This window comes from Diabrotica undecimpunctata, chromosome 8 (genome assembly GCF_040954645.1).
Source record: "Diabrotica undecimpunctata isolate CICGRU chromosome 8, icDiaUnde3, whole genome shotgun sequence".
NCBI lineage: Eukaryota > Metazoa > Arthropoda > Insecta > Coleoptera > Chrysomelidae > Diabrotica > Diabrotica undecimpunctata.
The window spans coordinates 120,030,239-120,046,368 of NC_092810.1; the positions used below are offsets into that span (position 1 = coordinate 120,030,239).

The 16,130-nt window shown below is 30.0% G+C and overlaps 1 protein-coding gene across 1 annotated transcript in view; it reads right to left on the bottom strand.

Moving 5' to 3' along the window:
* Positions 1-16,130, bottom strand: part of LOC140447918 (chorion peroxidase-like) — a 95,612-nt gene that overhangs the window by 74,956 nt on the left and 4,526 nt on the right. Inside the window, exon 2 of the mRNA XM_072540850.1 lies at positions 676-996. Coding sequence (XP_072396951.1) covers positions 676-991 — 316 coding nt within the window. The 5' untranslated portion in view covers positions 992-996. The remainder of the gene's footprint in view (positions 1-675; positions 997-16,130) is intronic.

Consider the following 16,130-nt stretch of genomic DNA (forward strand, 5'->3'; position numbering starts at 1 on the left):
CTACCAAAATATACACATCGTACTGAAAAAATTTTGCTTTCCATATTAAATATAAAATAGATAATAGTCTATGACTATTAAAGTCTAGATGACAACATCTATATAGTCTAGATGACAATTTAATCTAAGTAAATGTCTTCATTGACTGCTAACTATGTACTTAAGGTTGAACAGTAAAATAACCAATTTTTGTTTTCCATATTGCAAAGTATATACTGTGTAATCCGTTTAGATTGGAAACGCCCCTATAAAATTTGAAGCTGTTGACCAATTTTATCTGGTTTTTTCTTTAAATATCATGTAATAGTTAGAGTGTTCGTCAGCAAAAATTTTTAGTTATATAGTTTCTCCAAATTTTCAGTATCGCTTCATTAGGCCAAGTCTGACACGGTTTGCCTCTGCGACTTTTTTTTTATTCTGGGGCCTCCGGTAGCTATTATTTCCCTAATTTTATTTCTTTCAATTTTTCTTTTGTACATGTGCTAGTAAGAATGATCCAAAAAACCACACCCACCTCTCTTTCGATTCTGAGCAACGCAACCTTGTTCGTTTTGTATGCTTCAAACACTATTTATATGTGTATATGTAATGCAGTATATCCTAAAAAGATGACATAATAAAAATAGTTATTTTTGAATACCTTTTTTAAAATCCTCTATTATTTTGATTACTTACTTGTTAAATTTCTTCCAGAACTGCAACAAATACCTCTCCTACCAACTATAGATTTACAATAAGCTTTATCTTTTATCCAATAGTGACCTGGGCAGCTTACAAATGGAACACATTCTAATCCCCCTTTGCAAGTTCCTGTGTAAGGTCCTTGATGGTTTTCATGTGAGGGCAGTGACTGATCATCATCGTCTAGTTGATTAAATGATTTTTCTTCCGCGTCGTGTAAAATATGGGATCTAACTAACCTAAAATCTTTGGCAACATGGGAAGAAACTATGCTTACTATTAAACTCAGAAGCAAAATTTTTTGAGCCATCTTATCTAAAAATTTAATATAATTCAAATTTTATGTAATTTATTGTAATAAAAATATAAAACTATTTCTAATGTATAGGAGATGAGTCAATTCTTACAATCTTAAGTAGATTTTATTGTATTTGAATTATATACTACCGGTTTCGAGGCTTACAATATAATGCCCCATGATCAGGACACAGTACATCTTTATTTTAACAACAACTAAAAGCTAAAACTAACATGAAACAAACAATGAATACATAATAAAACAATTTAATTAAATATATTTATATATATATATATATATATATATATATATATTATTTTTGTTTTTTTATGATGTGGCATTCAAAATACATACAGCCCCTAATTTTCACTGATAATCGAAAAACCTTTCTGGAGCCGATTACACTGCCCAACAATGAAAATGCTTTAGACATTTTTTCTCAAAGGTACACACGTTGACACACCTGTAAGCTGACAAAACTCAACAATTAATGTTGTTTTGAGTCTATGTTAAAAAATGAAGCATGTTTTAGTATTTGCTACTATTTATTGTGTAATTAGTGTACATTACTTTATTTTGAATGTTTATGAAACGTGAAGTTTTAAAAATTTAAAATTTCAAGGAAATCTGTAAATTAAGTGGGCAGTTTTTGTTATATTTGTGGTGACATTCTCGTCACAGAAACGCAACATAACACTAATTGGGCAACATGTTTATCAGCATTACTTTGGAATAAAAGTTGGAGAGCAGAATAAACCATGGGCTCCACATATATGCTGTCATACGTGTTCAGTTACATTGAGAGAGTGGCTAAAAAATAATAAATGATCTTTGGCTTTTGCTGTACCTATGATTTGGTGGAAGCTAATAAATAATACAAATGACTGCTATTTTTGTTTGACACCATTCATAAAGGCAGTATTGTCCAAGAAAAAAAGAGAAAAAGTAATATACCCTAATATTTCATCTGCTATTCGACATGTTCCACATTCGGACAGTTTATCAGTTCCTACTTCACCAAAAAACTATGAATTAGAAACAGGAAACAAAGAAGATGAAATGGAAAGCGAAGATGGATGTAACAAGCCTTCCACATCGAAAGATCCCGATTTTGAGGAAATACATGAAAAACCACACAGATTCAGTAAAGCAGAATTATCTCATTCGAGATTTAGGCTTGTCACAGGAAAGGCAGAAATCCTTGAGTCAAAACTACAGCAATGAAACCTCCTTCAAAGTGATATAAGGAAGCGGAGTACAGGAAGCGTCAGCGAAATTTGTTCACTTTTTTTTTTTCGAGAAAACTGACAATCTTTTTGTTTGTCGCAATGTAAATGGATTATTGATTTCTTTACAATTAAATTGTATTCCAAGTGAATGGAGACTATTTATAGACTCCAACAAGCTGAGTTTAAAAGCTGTATTACTTCATAATGAAAACAGCTTCTTTTCTTCTCTTCTATTCCTATTGGCCATGCAGTTCACGTGAAATAGTCTTATATAAACATAAAAGCTCTCCTCGAAGCAATCAATTACGATAAGCAAGAGTGGAAGATCTGTGGTGACTTAAAAGTTATTGCTCTAATGTTACGAATGCAGTTAGGTTATGCTAAATACTGATGTTTTGTGTAAATGGGATAGGAGGGGTAGGAATTCGCACTATATAAGATTAAGAAATGCAAGAAATCTCAGCAATAGCGAGAAAAATGTCGTTGAGCCTTTCGTGGATCCAAAAGATGTTCTTATTCCACTCTTACATATAAAATTGGGTTAGATGAAAAATTTTGTAAAAGGTATGAATAGAGGAGGGGTTACTCTTAAGTACTTGCGAAACAATTTGACCTCGTTAGGTAACGTAAAGGGAAAAGAGGACATTTTTGTTGGACCACAAATTCGTCAATTGGTTAAAGACTCTGCGTTAGACGAAGTTTTGGAGTGTACAGAAAAGAAACCTCGGGAAGCTCTTAAGAGAGTGATTAAACAATTGTTGGGTAAGAAACAAGAAGAAAATTATACTCAGTTGGTAGCAGTACTTTTAGAAAAATACCCTAAACTCGGCTGCAACAGATTACTGTTGGTTTGTGTACAGGGATGCTCCGGAACTCACATACAAGAGGAAAGCAAAAAGGTCTCGTGCTCAGAGCGATACCGATTGATTTATTTTTATAAGCGCTCCAAAGAAATCTATTTATTTATTTCATTTTCCATCTATTTTAAGCTTAAAGAAGTTTTACAATAAAAACATCTGTTTGCAATGTTAATTCAAAATGTAAAAAAAAATATCATTTTTATCCTAATTTTCTAGAATAGCTATTATATCTATATCATTGTTTAAATAGAACTAGTTAGCCAACGCAATGTATAAATTTGTTTGATTCTAATTGAGACAGTCACTAGATGTCACCACTCTTTCTGTCTCAATAGATTTTAATATACCATTGTTTGTTTGGTATACATTATACTAGATGGTGCTATGTGAAAAAGTTAAGGACTAAACTAAACGTCCATTTTTGATCCACTGAATTAAATTCACCAGCGTTGCAATATTTCACTGACATAGTAGCAACAGGTTTGTTTACAAATAAAAATGTTACAAAAAACAAACCATGAATCAGTTAAGGTATTGATTTAAAATAGAGTTATTACTATCAACTAGTAAATATCGTGTCAACTAAAATTATACGTAAACGTACTGTGGTTTCTAAATCTTCCTATATCTAAATAAGTTTAAAGAATTTAAATATTTTATTTTATTTGGAAGTATATTACAAAAATTTGGTCGGAGGTAAGTAAAACATTTTAATTCTATGTGTTTAAAACAAAAAACATTGGATGAGAAATGAACAAATTAGGTATTTAGAAATAAATTTTAGCGGATAATGCAGTCACACTATTATCCTAATACGCTAATCAGCTTAAGTCACTAACTTCCTAATGTCCTAATCAGCTTAAGATGGAATACTGGTAGTTCTGTTATGACATTGTGAAGACACACTCAACTTCTAATACGGTGATTGGCTTGGGTCACTAATTACCTTATATGGTCACGAGTAGTTCGGTGATGACACATAAACACAGCGGAACGAGAGATAATAATTTAGTGTGATTTAATTATGACCATTGTGAACGAGTTTGATTTAATTTAATAAAATAGCTATATTTACGTAAATACGTGTTTTAACTATTTTAATAGACGATACTATTTTAATAGACGATATCAGAAGTGTGTTAAAGAACCTACGGTAGAATTTAGTGAATTGTTTTTAATGTTAAGTGATTGAAAGTGTCCAAAATGCCGAAAAGGAAAAAGTTCAAGCGAAATAGTAGTTCCAGTAGTAAAACCACAACAATTTCGTCTACCGATTCTTCGCCGAGAAGGGAGTCAAGGTATACGAAAACGAAAAGAACACGTAAGTCAAGAAAAAGATCTAAACATTCAAAAATAAATAGAACCTATACGTCTTCGCCTTTGCCTCAAATTAGAGAAAATGCCACAAAAATAAATTCACCATCTGCATCTTATAATTGTACGAATAGAAACATTGAATCCGTCAGTTTTATTCCTGAATTTAATCCACTAATTGGAGAAATAGATCGATAAATTGAAATAATAGAGCACAATGCTAAGACGTATAGTTGGTCTGATAACTACATTATATTTCAAGCGATTTCTAAGCTTAGAGGTACCGCTAAAACATGGTACGCTAGTTTTATTGAAAATGAAGTTGCATGGTCTCAATTTTCTTGGGCAGAATGGAGATCAGTGTTAGAAAATACTTTTCAAAGTACACGAAATACTTATGATCTTTTTATGGACGTAGCCCATCATAAACCAACAGAGGGTTCTTCATTATATAAATTTTATTTTGAACATTTAGCAAAAATTAATAAACTTAAAGTAAATTTTTCCGAGTCAGATAAGATTTCTTTAATAATTGGTGCTATTGGAGACGAACATATTAAATCTGCTATTGAAGTTGCTCAAATCAAAGATGTCAATTTATTGGCAGTTTATTTAAGAAATAAGCTTTATCACAAAAGTCCAGAAAAATTGCCTGATTTAACAAATCCAATTGTTTTTTCCAAATCAAAATTTGTACATAATAACAAATTTGTTAATAACAAATTTAACAAGAATAAACCTTGTGTGTGCTGTGGAATTCAGGGTCATTTAAAAAAAAGATTGTCACCACAGAAACCAAATATGCAGGTTTTTTAAAATTAAAGGTCATATTGAACAATACTGTTTTAAAAAAAGAACAAAGAATGTCAAGAGACAAAAGTAAATAAAACGAACAAAAATTTAGAAAAAAATAAATCTGTTAAATAAATACAGTTTGATTCTTCCGAAAATAAATTTAATAAAATTATTTTCTTAAATGAGCACAGCCATACTGCATTCATTGATTTTGGCAGCGATTGTTCGCTAATTTCAAAAGAATTGGCAGATAAGTTTAAATTAAAAATAAAATCATTAACTAAAGATGTAAAACTTTCTGGATTTTTGGGAAATTCTTTATCAGTTGAATATTATGTATTTGCTAAAATAAAAATCGATTTTGTAGAATTAAATATTATGTTGTATGTCATGGATAAAGATTGGGTTAATGACCTTCTAATAGGAAGAAATTTTACAGAAGATGTAAATATTATGTATTATAGGATAGATAATAGTTTAACATTTAAATATAAGAAAGACTTAAATAAAGAAATAAGTACAGGAAATATATCTAAACACGAGAAAATGATGTTGGAAAATATTTTGCTAAATCACGAGGACTGTTTTTATACAAATTTGAAAGCTCTAAAAAAAAATCGCATTCTGTTGTTATGAGAATCGATATTACAAGTTCAGATGTAGTTAAGTTTCGTCCCTACAGAACACCTGCAGCTGACAAAGAAATTTTACAAAAAACAATACAAGAATTATTGGATGCAAATATTATTCGAAAGAGTAATTCATCGTTCGCAAGCCCTTCTTTTCTTATTGATAAAAAAAAGATGTAAATGGGACATGGACAGAAGAAGAAACAAAAATTGTTAAAGAAATGAAGAAAGTTATAGTCTCAGAGCCAATTTTAACAATATTTAATCCGAAACATGACATAATAGTCTACACGGATGCAAGTAGAGAAGGATTTGGAGGCATAATAACACAAATTGTTGATGGTCGTGAAAAGTCAATTGCCTATTTTAGCAAGCAAACCAGAAAAGAAGAAAAGAAATATCCTTCTTTTGAACTAAAGCTTTTGGCTATTGTCAAAACCTTAGAAAGTTATAGATATTATTCAGCAGGAAGATCTTTTACTGTAATAACAGACTGCAATTCCGTTAAAAATGCATTAGTAAAACAAACAATAATCCCAGGAATAGCAAAATGGGTTTTGTGTTTACAAGATTTTTGTTTTGAAATAAAACATAAATCAGGAGTACAACTACAACATGTAGATGCCTTAAGTAGGAACTTTGAAAGAACTGAAGCAGAGGAAAGTCTTGAAATTAAGGTGATGCTCATCCAAGAAGACGACTATCTAAGAGAAGCACAGGATACAGATACGGAAATAAAAAAAATTAAAGATATTCTTTTGTCAGGAGATCAGGAAAATCATAAGGATACTTTCAAGAAATATGATTTAAGAGGAAACAAAGTTTATAAAATAACAGAATATGGTAGAAGATGGTATGTGCCTAAAAATTGTCGTTGGCAAATTGTCAAAATGAATCATGACGATATTGGACATTTTGCGTTGGATAAAACAATTGAAAGAATAAAAGAACGGTATTGGTTTCCACGAATGCGAAGATTTATTAAGAAATACATTGCGGCTTGTCTTGCCTGTTTATACCATAAATAACCGGGAGAAAAAAAGCCTGGCTATCTACATTCCATTCGAAAATATGCTAGACCGTTTCATACACTCCATGCCGATCATTTAGGGCCATTTGTGTTAACGAAATCTCAAAATAAATACGTCTTGGTTTTGATTGATGCCTTTTCTAAATTTGTGTTTGTTGAAGCTGTCCCAGATACATCAAGTAAACATGTTATTTGTGCTTTAGAAGAAATTTTTTAAAATATTTGGTAACACCAAACGAATGATATCAGATGCACGATCAGCTTTTGTTTCAAAAGAATTTTTGAATTATATGGCAGAGAGAGGAATTAGAGTGTTTACAACTGCAGTAGGAATGGCAAGAGGCAACGGCCAAGTAGAAAGGGCAAATAAAACATTATTGGATACCATGGCCACAATGGGTGCAAAATTTGAGTCCGATATGTGGGATAAAAATTTAAAAAACATTCAACAAGGAATAAACAAGACAAAACACCGAATAACTAAATCTTCTCCCAGTGAAGTGTTTTTCGGGTACAAATTAAGAGTTGATGGAGACAAATACATAGATGATAATGATATGGACATTATTGATGTAACATTATTGAGAAAGGATGTAGCTAAACGATTAGAAGAAAATAGAATCAAACAGAATAACGAATTTAATAAAAAAAGATGCTCTCCAGTGAAATATGCTGTTGGTGATCTGGTATTGACAAAAGTTACAAGTTTTCCAGCAAACAATGAAAGTAAGAAGCTTTTAGAAAAGTATAGAGGGCCATTCAGGATTGTTGAGGTTCTACCAAATGATAGATATCGTGTAAAAGAAGATGTACATTCATCAAGAACAAGGCGTCCTTATGAAGGAGTTGTTGGTGGAGAAAACATCAAAAGATTTAAGATTCAAAGATCTTAAAATTATTCAGGTTAGTTACATGATAGTGTAGTCATTTTGTAGAATGACAAAAGATATTCTATGGTTTAAAAGGAATTTGTTTGAATAGCTGGAACTAAAAAAAAAATATATTTTAATTGTCATTCTGAAAAATGACAACAAAGTGTTTTAATGTTCTGAATGGATTTTCAGTTCGTCATTCTAAAAAAATGACAAATAAATGTTTTAATCTTCTGATTGGATTTTCAGTTCGTCATTCTGCAAAATGACAAATAAATGTTTTAATGTTCTGAATGGATTTTCAGTTCGTCATTCTGCAAAATGACAAATAAATGTTTTAATGTTCTGAATGGATTTTCAGTTCGTCATTCTGAAAAATGACAAATAAATGTTTTAATCTTCTGATTGGATTTTCAGTTCGTCATTCTGCAAAATGACAAATAAATGTTCTAATGTTCTGAATGGATTTTCAGTTCGTCATTCTGCAAAATGACAAATAAATGTTTTAATGTTCTGAATGGATTTTCAGTTCGTCATTCTGCAAAATGACAAATAAATGTTTTAATGTTCTGAATGGATTTTCAGTTCGTCATTCTGCAAAATGACAAATAAATGTTTTAATGTTCTGAATGGATTTTCAGTTCGTCATTCTGCAAAATGACAAATAAATGTTCTAATGTTCTGAATGGATTTTCAGTTCGTCATTCTGCAAAATGACAAATAAATGTTTTAATGTTCTGAATGGATTTTCAGTTCGTCATTCTGCAAAATGACAAATAAATGTTCTAATGTTCTGAATGGATTTTCAGTTCGTCATTCTGAAAAATGACAAATAAATGTTATAGTGTTCTGAATGGATTTTCAGTTCGTCATTCTGAAAAATGACAAATAAATGTTCAATGTTCTGAATGGATTTTCAGTTCGTCATTCTGCAAAATGACAAATAAATGTTTTAATGTTCTGAATGGATTTTCAGTTCGTCATTCTGCAGAATGACAAATAAATGTTTTAATGTTCTGAATGGATGTTCAGTTCGTCATTCTGAAAAATGACAAATAAATGTTCTAATGTTCTGAATGGATTTTCAGTTCGTCATTCTGCAAAATGACAAATAAATGTTTTAATGTTCTGAATGGATTTTCAGTTCGTCATTCTGAAAAATGACAAATAAATGTTATAGTGTTCTGAATGGATTTTCAGTTCGTCATTCTGAAAAATGACAAATAAATGTTCTAATGTTCTGAATGGATTTTCAGTTCGTCATTCTGAAAAATGACAAATAAATGTTTTAATGTTCTGAATGGATATTCAGTTCACCATTCTGCAAAATGACACCCAAATATTTTAATGTCTTGAATGAGTTTGTTTGAATAGCCGTAGCTATTCGAAACAAATTTATTCACATTGTCATTCTGAAAAATGACAGCCATATGTTTTAATGTTTAAAAATGAGCTTGTATGGATAGTTGTAGCTATCTGAAACGAATTGATTTAGACTATGTCATTCTGCAGAATGATGGAGCCTTCCTATAAATTGGCATTCTTAATAATAAAGAACATATTATTTTTTTTAATAGGTGTTGTACGATCGAGGACGATCGTGACGTCAGGATGGTCGAATGCAGTCACACTATTATCCTAATACGCTAATCAGCTTAAGTCACTAACTTCCTAATGTCCTAATCAGCTTAAGATGGAATACTGGTAGTTCTGTTATGACATTGTGAAGACACACTCAACTTCTAATACGGTGATTGGCTTGGGTCACTAATTACCTTATATGGTCACGAGTAGTTCGGTGATGACACATAAACACAGCGGAACGAGAGATAATAATTTAGTGTGATTTAATTATGACCATTGTGAACGAGTTTGATTTAATTTAATAAAATAGCTATATTTACGTAAATACGTGTTTTAACTATTTTAATAGACGATACTATTTTAATAGACGATAATAATACATACATTCGATAATATTTGAAAAAAGTGATTTTAAATTAAAATAATGTTACTTCCATAATAAATAAATGGTTTTTTACAGATGGCTGGAAATATTTGTTGTTATTACAAATGTGGTTTATCACCATACAAAATTCATGGTTTAAGAATGTTCCGATTTCCGACAAAAAATCTTTCGGCTTGTCAAACATGGATATTACACTCTGGTAAGTAAATGGAAACTTTTTTTATATTCTTTTATTTTACACCATTTCCGTTACGTAATTAACTTCAAAAAATGTTTATTTTTTTTTCTTTCATCATTTGAATTTTACGTTTTCGTTGGTATTATAATTATGATATAATAAACTTCGGAAAAACAAATTAGTGAATAAATATCAAGTTAATAAACATAAACAAAGTATTAGATATTTAAATATGTATTTCTTTAGCTACCTATTTTTAGTTATTGTATTGAAAAGTAGAAATGAATTCATCTTTATCGGAGAACTAATTTATACACCCGTCCATCTGTAAAAAAAATCATTGATTACACGTAAAAATCTTATAAAGATATTTGAAGGTTCTAAAGATATACGAGGGTTAGTTAATAATAAATCTGTGAAGACATACAGGTATTTTGGTTTGTTTTTGTTTAAACAATTTTAAAAAGTGAGAGGTCATTCTTTTGCTTACAAAACGTTTTTTATCCAGTTTAGAGAAAAATAGTTAAAATAAAAATTGTAGATCTCAAAAAGTTCTTCCTTTTGTGAGTTTCTAAATTAAAATATATAAAGAATTCACCAAAATAGTTGCAAAAAACCCTTGATTTTGCAGAAATTTATAAATTTTAATAACTTTGTTTTTGCATAATGGTACGTAATGTAACTAATAAAAATAGTGACGATTTGTTTATCATGGAAAAGCGATTATTTAAACAATTTTTTGTTGAGCTACCCCAGTTAAAAAAAAATTATGTTTTACGTGCCCCAGAAGCCAAGATATTGCAAATTTTACAAGCGCGATTTATTTTAAAAAAGTTCAGATCTAAAAAAAACGGAGCTCAGATGGTTCTCCATTCTACTTTTCCGAAGAGGTATTATACGAATACCATCATTTTAACGGGTTATAAATTTTTTACTTCTTTACCGCATATGCCATCTGTAAGCTGGATCGCACAATTCAGATCTTCATTTAGAGTCCCTCCAATTTTCAGCTCTTACTGTTAATAGACAATGGAAGTATGATTTTAAGAATACAATGCTTTGGTTTTAAATATAAAATGCTCTCTTGGCTCGTAATGGTCATAGAAGATTCTTTTTTTTTTTTTAGAAAGTGTGTTTTTCATCAGTTTTTCATTAGCCTCTATATAAGTTTGTGGCATAAACGATATCAAAGATATAAATGTTTATAAACAGATTAAATAACCTATAAACTATTTGCTCTGATTGATATTTAGCGCACTGTAATAACTTATTAATTTCCATAATTTCAAGGAGCTATGTTATATGTTTTTGCGCAAAAAAGAGTTATTTTAATTTATAAATAACTGCAAAAATAAGGTTTTTTGCAACTATTTCGATAAATAGTTTCTTGTATTTTAATTTGGATACTCTCAAAAGTTACATTACTTTTTATGATCTACAACTCTAAAAAAGCTGAAAAAATCTTAAACAGATATTTAAAGTCTCTAAAAGGTATATGAGGGGTAGATGATGACAATTATGTGAAGACTTTAGCTAATTTTGCTTTGCTTTTTTTTTAACAATCGTAAAAAGTGAAAAAAGTTTATGCGCATAAAACGTTAAAATAAAAGTTATAGATCATAAAATGTTCTCTAATATTGATATTTTTATAATTAAAATACATAAAGAATTGACCGAGATAATTTAAAAACCCTTATTTTTAAATTATAATTTATAAATGTTAATAACTTTCTTTTTGCATAACGATATGTAATACAACTATTTAAAATTATGGCAGTTAATGAGTTTTTAAAGTGTGCTAAATGTCATACAGAACGACTATACAGTTTACGAGTTATTCAATTTGTTTATCCAGGAGACCGATTATTTAAACAACTGTACTTGTCCAAACAGTCACTCTAGGGATATTTTGTAAATAGCAATCGATTTTTTATGGCTTCGTTTTAAATTATTAAAAAAAACATCAAGAATATAATAAATTTGTTTTTAAAAATCAGTTTTTAAAAATACAGAAGAGTAACAAATATTTAGCATATAAAAATTTCTAATAAGTTTGACTTTTTTATGTCATACACTTGTATGTAGGCTCAATATAAAGCTAATAAAAAAAATCATTAAAAAAAAAACCAAAACCTTCTATGGCCCAGAGGAAATCAAATAGCATTTTTTTTTTCTTGTTTAAGAAATTGCAAATATTTTCATTGTTTATTAACATTAAGAGCTGAAAATTGAACATTGTAAAAGAATATCTAATTTTTATAATTCGATTTATCAATAGCATATACAGTGAAGAAGTAAATTAGTTTTGAAACATTGAAATAATGGTACTCGTAAAATATCGCCACAGAAAAATGCAAGGGAGATCTGTCCGCTGCAATATCTCAGCTTGTTTCTTGTTAGTGGTTATAGAAAGTTCTGTTTTTTTTTTTAATTGTGCTTTTACGCCAGTTTTTCATTGAGCCTACGTACAGCCGTATGACATGAAAAATATCAAAAGTAGTATAAATGTTTAGAAGCTAAAAAGCACTTTTGCAAACCGTTTTTTTAATAATAAGTTTAATAAAATGTTGAAGTTTATAAATAAAGCTTCAAATAATCGATACAAAAAACATCAAATAACTGTCAAAGGTTAAACACCCTTTTTAAAGTTCCTAATGGATTTTAAAGATTTAAATAGTGTTAAACAGATAAATTAATTCATCGAAGAGTTAACAATACGGAGCGAAGTTCTTTAATCAGAATGTGATAAGAAAACGAGTATTAAATTTGGTTTTATATTTCAATAGTCGAATTTAATTGTGGCAATATTGGCACCGAACAACCAGTTGTTCGGTGATATTGGTTTAATTAAAGAAAACCAGTGAAAATCCCAAGAAATAGGTGAGATCCTTTTTTTCTTTCTTTCCGGTTTGGGAGAGGGTCCTTTAGGTACTCACGTTTAGGTATTGTGTTACGGTCTGGGTAACCAGAACTACACATCATGAACAGCAATTAAATATTTACATTTACACAAAACAACTCCAGTTTCAACCCAAAATCATATGTCGTTGCCGCAGTCTCTAGACCTCCTTCCCGTTCGTTTTCTAAAAGGGGACAAGTTATTGTCATGCACTCCATTTTGAATACTGTTTTATTTGAATATATTAAAGAAATTGGTAAAATAGTTTATCCAAAAAATATTACTTTTAAATCTCGCATTTCGAATAATCGAATCTACATTTTCCTCACTTCTACCGACATCGTTGATCAACTAATACACCGAACGTCATAATTAATTTCACCGTCATCTTTATCTGCAGGCTTCTTTCTGCCACCAAAAGAATCCTTATTTCAAATGTATCTCCTTCCATCCCGCATTCACTAATCGAACAGTCCCTAAGAAATACGAAACATCAGATGATCAATAGGCATATATCATGAGTTTCCTGCTCTATGTATATTTTTACTTCATGTTTTGCCAAATTTAGACACGATATTTAATTAAGTAAGAAAACTTTATGTACTTCAAATACTAGCCCAAGTCTAGTTTGAAAAAAAAAATTGTTAATAAAAAATAACCTTAAAATATCCAATCCCTTTTTTAATCAAAAGGTTATACTTGATAAAATAAAATTTTTGGAACAAATCTGGACCTAACCATATATACTCTTTTCTTCCTTCACCCTTTCCTTATTCATCCTTAGTTTCACAAGATACCAATTATCCAAACTCTTCTATAAACTATTTCGAACTAAAAGCTGCACTCAAATCCTATAAAAACACAAAAATTAGGGTTTTCTAGAATTATCTTGAAAAATTTCTCGAAAGTTCCTTAGGCACCAACGACCCTCTAAATGAAGCCAGTAAATTTACCACTGACATACCGCTGACAATCGTTAATGAAAGATCTTGCCCTAATCTATACTAATATAAAAGAAAAATCATTACAAAAAAATTTTTTTTGTTAAAATCCATTATAAAAGGTATATAAATTAAAAAACCCAAATGGGCCATGTCATGAAGAAAAAAGGTTTTCGGAATCTATATTCCATCATCAGTGTCTAGGTGAACATGTTTTGAGCCGCTAAATATCTGGGTAAAAACCCGTTAAAAGTTATATGTTACAATTTAGTTTACATTATTTAGTCTTATATATTAGGATGTTAAAGCTACCAGTGGATATAATAACATGGCAAATGTTATCATATCCACTGATAACTCAACCCTGGTGAGGTCCCAACCTCATATAAACTTATACAAAGTGTAGTAAATCTACTTCAAGATAGATCTAACGAACTAGGATTATCACTCACTGAGAACAAAACCAAATTAGTAAAATTTTCCAGAAGAATTTTCACTCCCTTAACCAAAATTTTATTTAACAATTCTCTACTTTCTGTTAATTAATGTAAAATTCTCGGTTTTATGTTTGACTCCAGATTAAATTGAAAGAATCAAATCTCTGAACTTAAAATCAATTGTTTTAAAAGCTTGAACATTTTTAAAACCCTCAGTCATCTTCAATGGGGTGCCGATAAAACTACTTCTAGGTCTGAGCGCTTTTCGCTTTAGTCCTATTGAGAGTGTATACCGTGAATCTAATGAACTTTCTCCTACCCTAAGACGATAATCACTTCTACTTTCGTATGCTGCATCAACATCCGCAAATCCATTTAATCCCGTTCATTCCCTAATTGCCACAATGGCGTCTTCGTCCACTAACAATAACCAACACCTTATTATAAAACCTATACCTCAATTAATTTGTCCACTACTTTAAAATATTGACCTTTTTCAGACTAGTTCATTTCCTCTAACTTTACTTCCCCTCTGGGCTAAAGATCTCCCTTGAATATATACCTCACTCACCATTTTTAACAAACTTGAATCTTCTAACCTTCTTATAAAGAAAGCATTTTTAGAATTTAATTCTCTATACAGATGCTTCTAAAACTACCACTGGTATTGGTTGCGCAGTAACCACTAAACATGAACTTGTAAGATCATCTCGGTTACCCTTAATATGCAACGTTTGCACAGGTGAACTATATAGTATTCTGTTGGCTTTAAAATGCATCTCCCATCAAAACAGACATATTGCCATTTGTTCAGATTAACTTTCATATATCCATTTAGTCAATACAATTTTCACTGACCACCTATCAGTTCAAAACATTCATGACATATACCAAAATCTCTCTGCTTACGACGTAAGTCTCTCTCATATGGCTGCCTTCTCACACCGGAACTACTGGTAATAAAACAGCAGATAATTTTGCCAAAGAAGCTACCAATCATGGGGTGACTGACGTCACCCCAATTCAACTAGCTAACGAATCTCGAAATTCGTTTTTAAAAAGTCAGTAGAGGATACTTGACAAAACTTATAGCAAAAGAGCAAAACAACTTTTCATAAACTTCAATCTTTTATTGGTCATCTCTCCCTAGACTTCATAACTAGAAGAGAAGCATCGACTATTAGGAGACTACGAATCAACCATACCAAACTTACCGACTGCAAACAATTCACCAACCTGTATAAAGCACTGGACTTAAAACCTTCTCTAAGGAACTAAAGAATCATCTACCTCTTCCTCAACTGTAAATTGTATATGTTGATTATTATTGTTGAAAATGTTGACTATTTCATTAATTTTGTGTTTAGGAAGTGCCAAAACTAAATCATCTACATATCTTTTAATAAAAGGAATGAAAAAAGTGTAATTGTTGATACAATCACTGATAACATCATCCATGACTAAATCCCATAGGACTCTCAAAAATTTGTATTTGGTTGTGATATGGGATCTTTTTTTTTCCTAATATTGTTCTGAAGCTATTTTCTTGTGGCATTTTAAATTAATTACTATTTAAATGGGAATAAGCCACAATTAAAGGTTAAAATACGTTTATTGACGTTTCAATTTCCACTTCGGAAATCGTTCTAAAAAACAAACATGTTTGAAAACGATTTCCGAAATGGAAATTGAAATGTCAATAAACGTATTTTAACCTTTAATTGTGGCTTATTCCCATTTAAATAGTAATTAAATTCTTTTTTTTTTCTTTTTAAAATTTTTTTTTCTTACTCTTATATAATATATATATATATATATATATATATATATATATATATATATATATATATATATATATATATATAAACATATATTGGCATAACTGCCAAGTTATCTATATTTTGAATACAGAACTTAAATTGCTTTTTTTCAGTTGTGTTAATAATAATATTGTTGTAGGTAATGCTGCATTGGAAAGTATGGAGCTACCCGATTTAA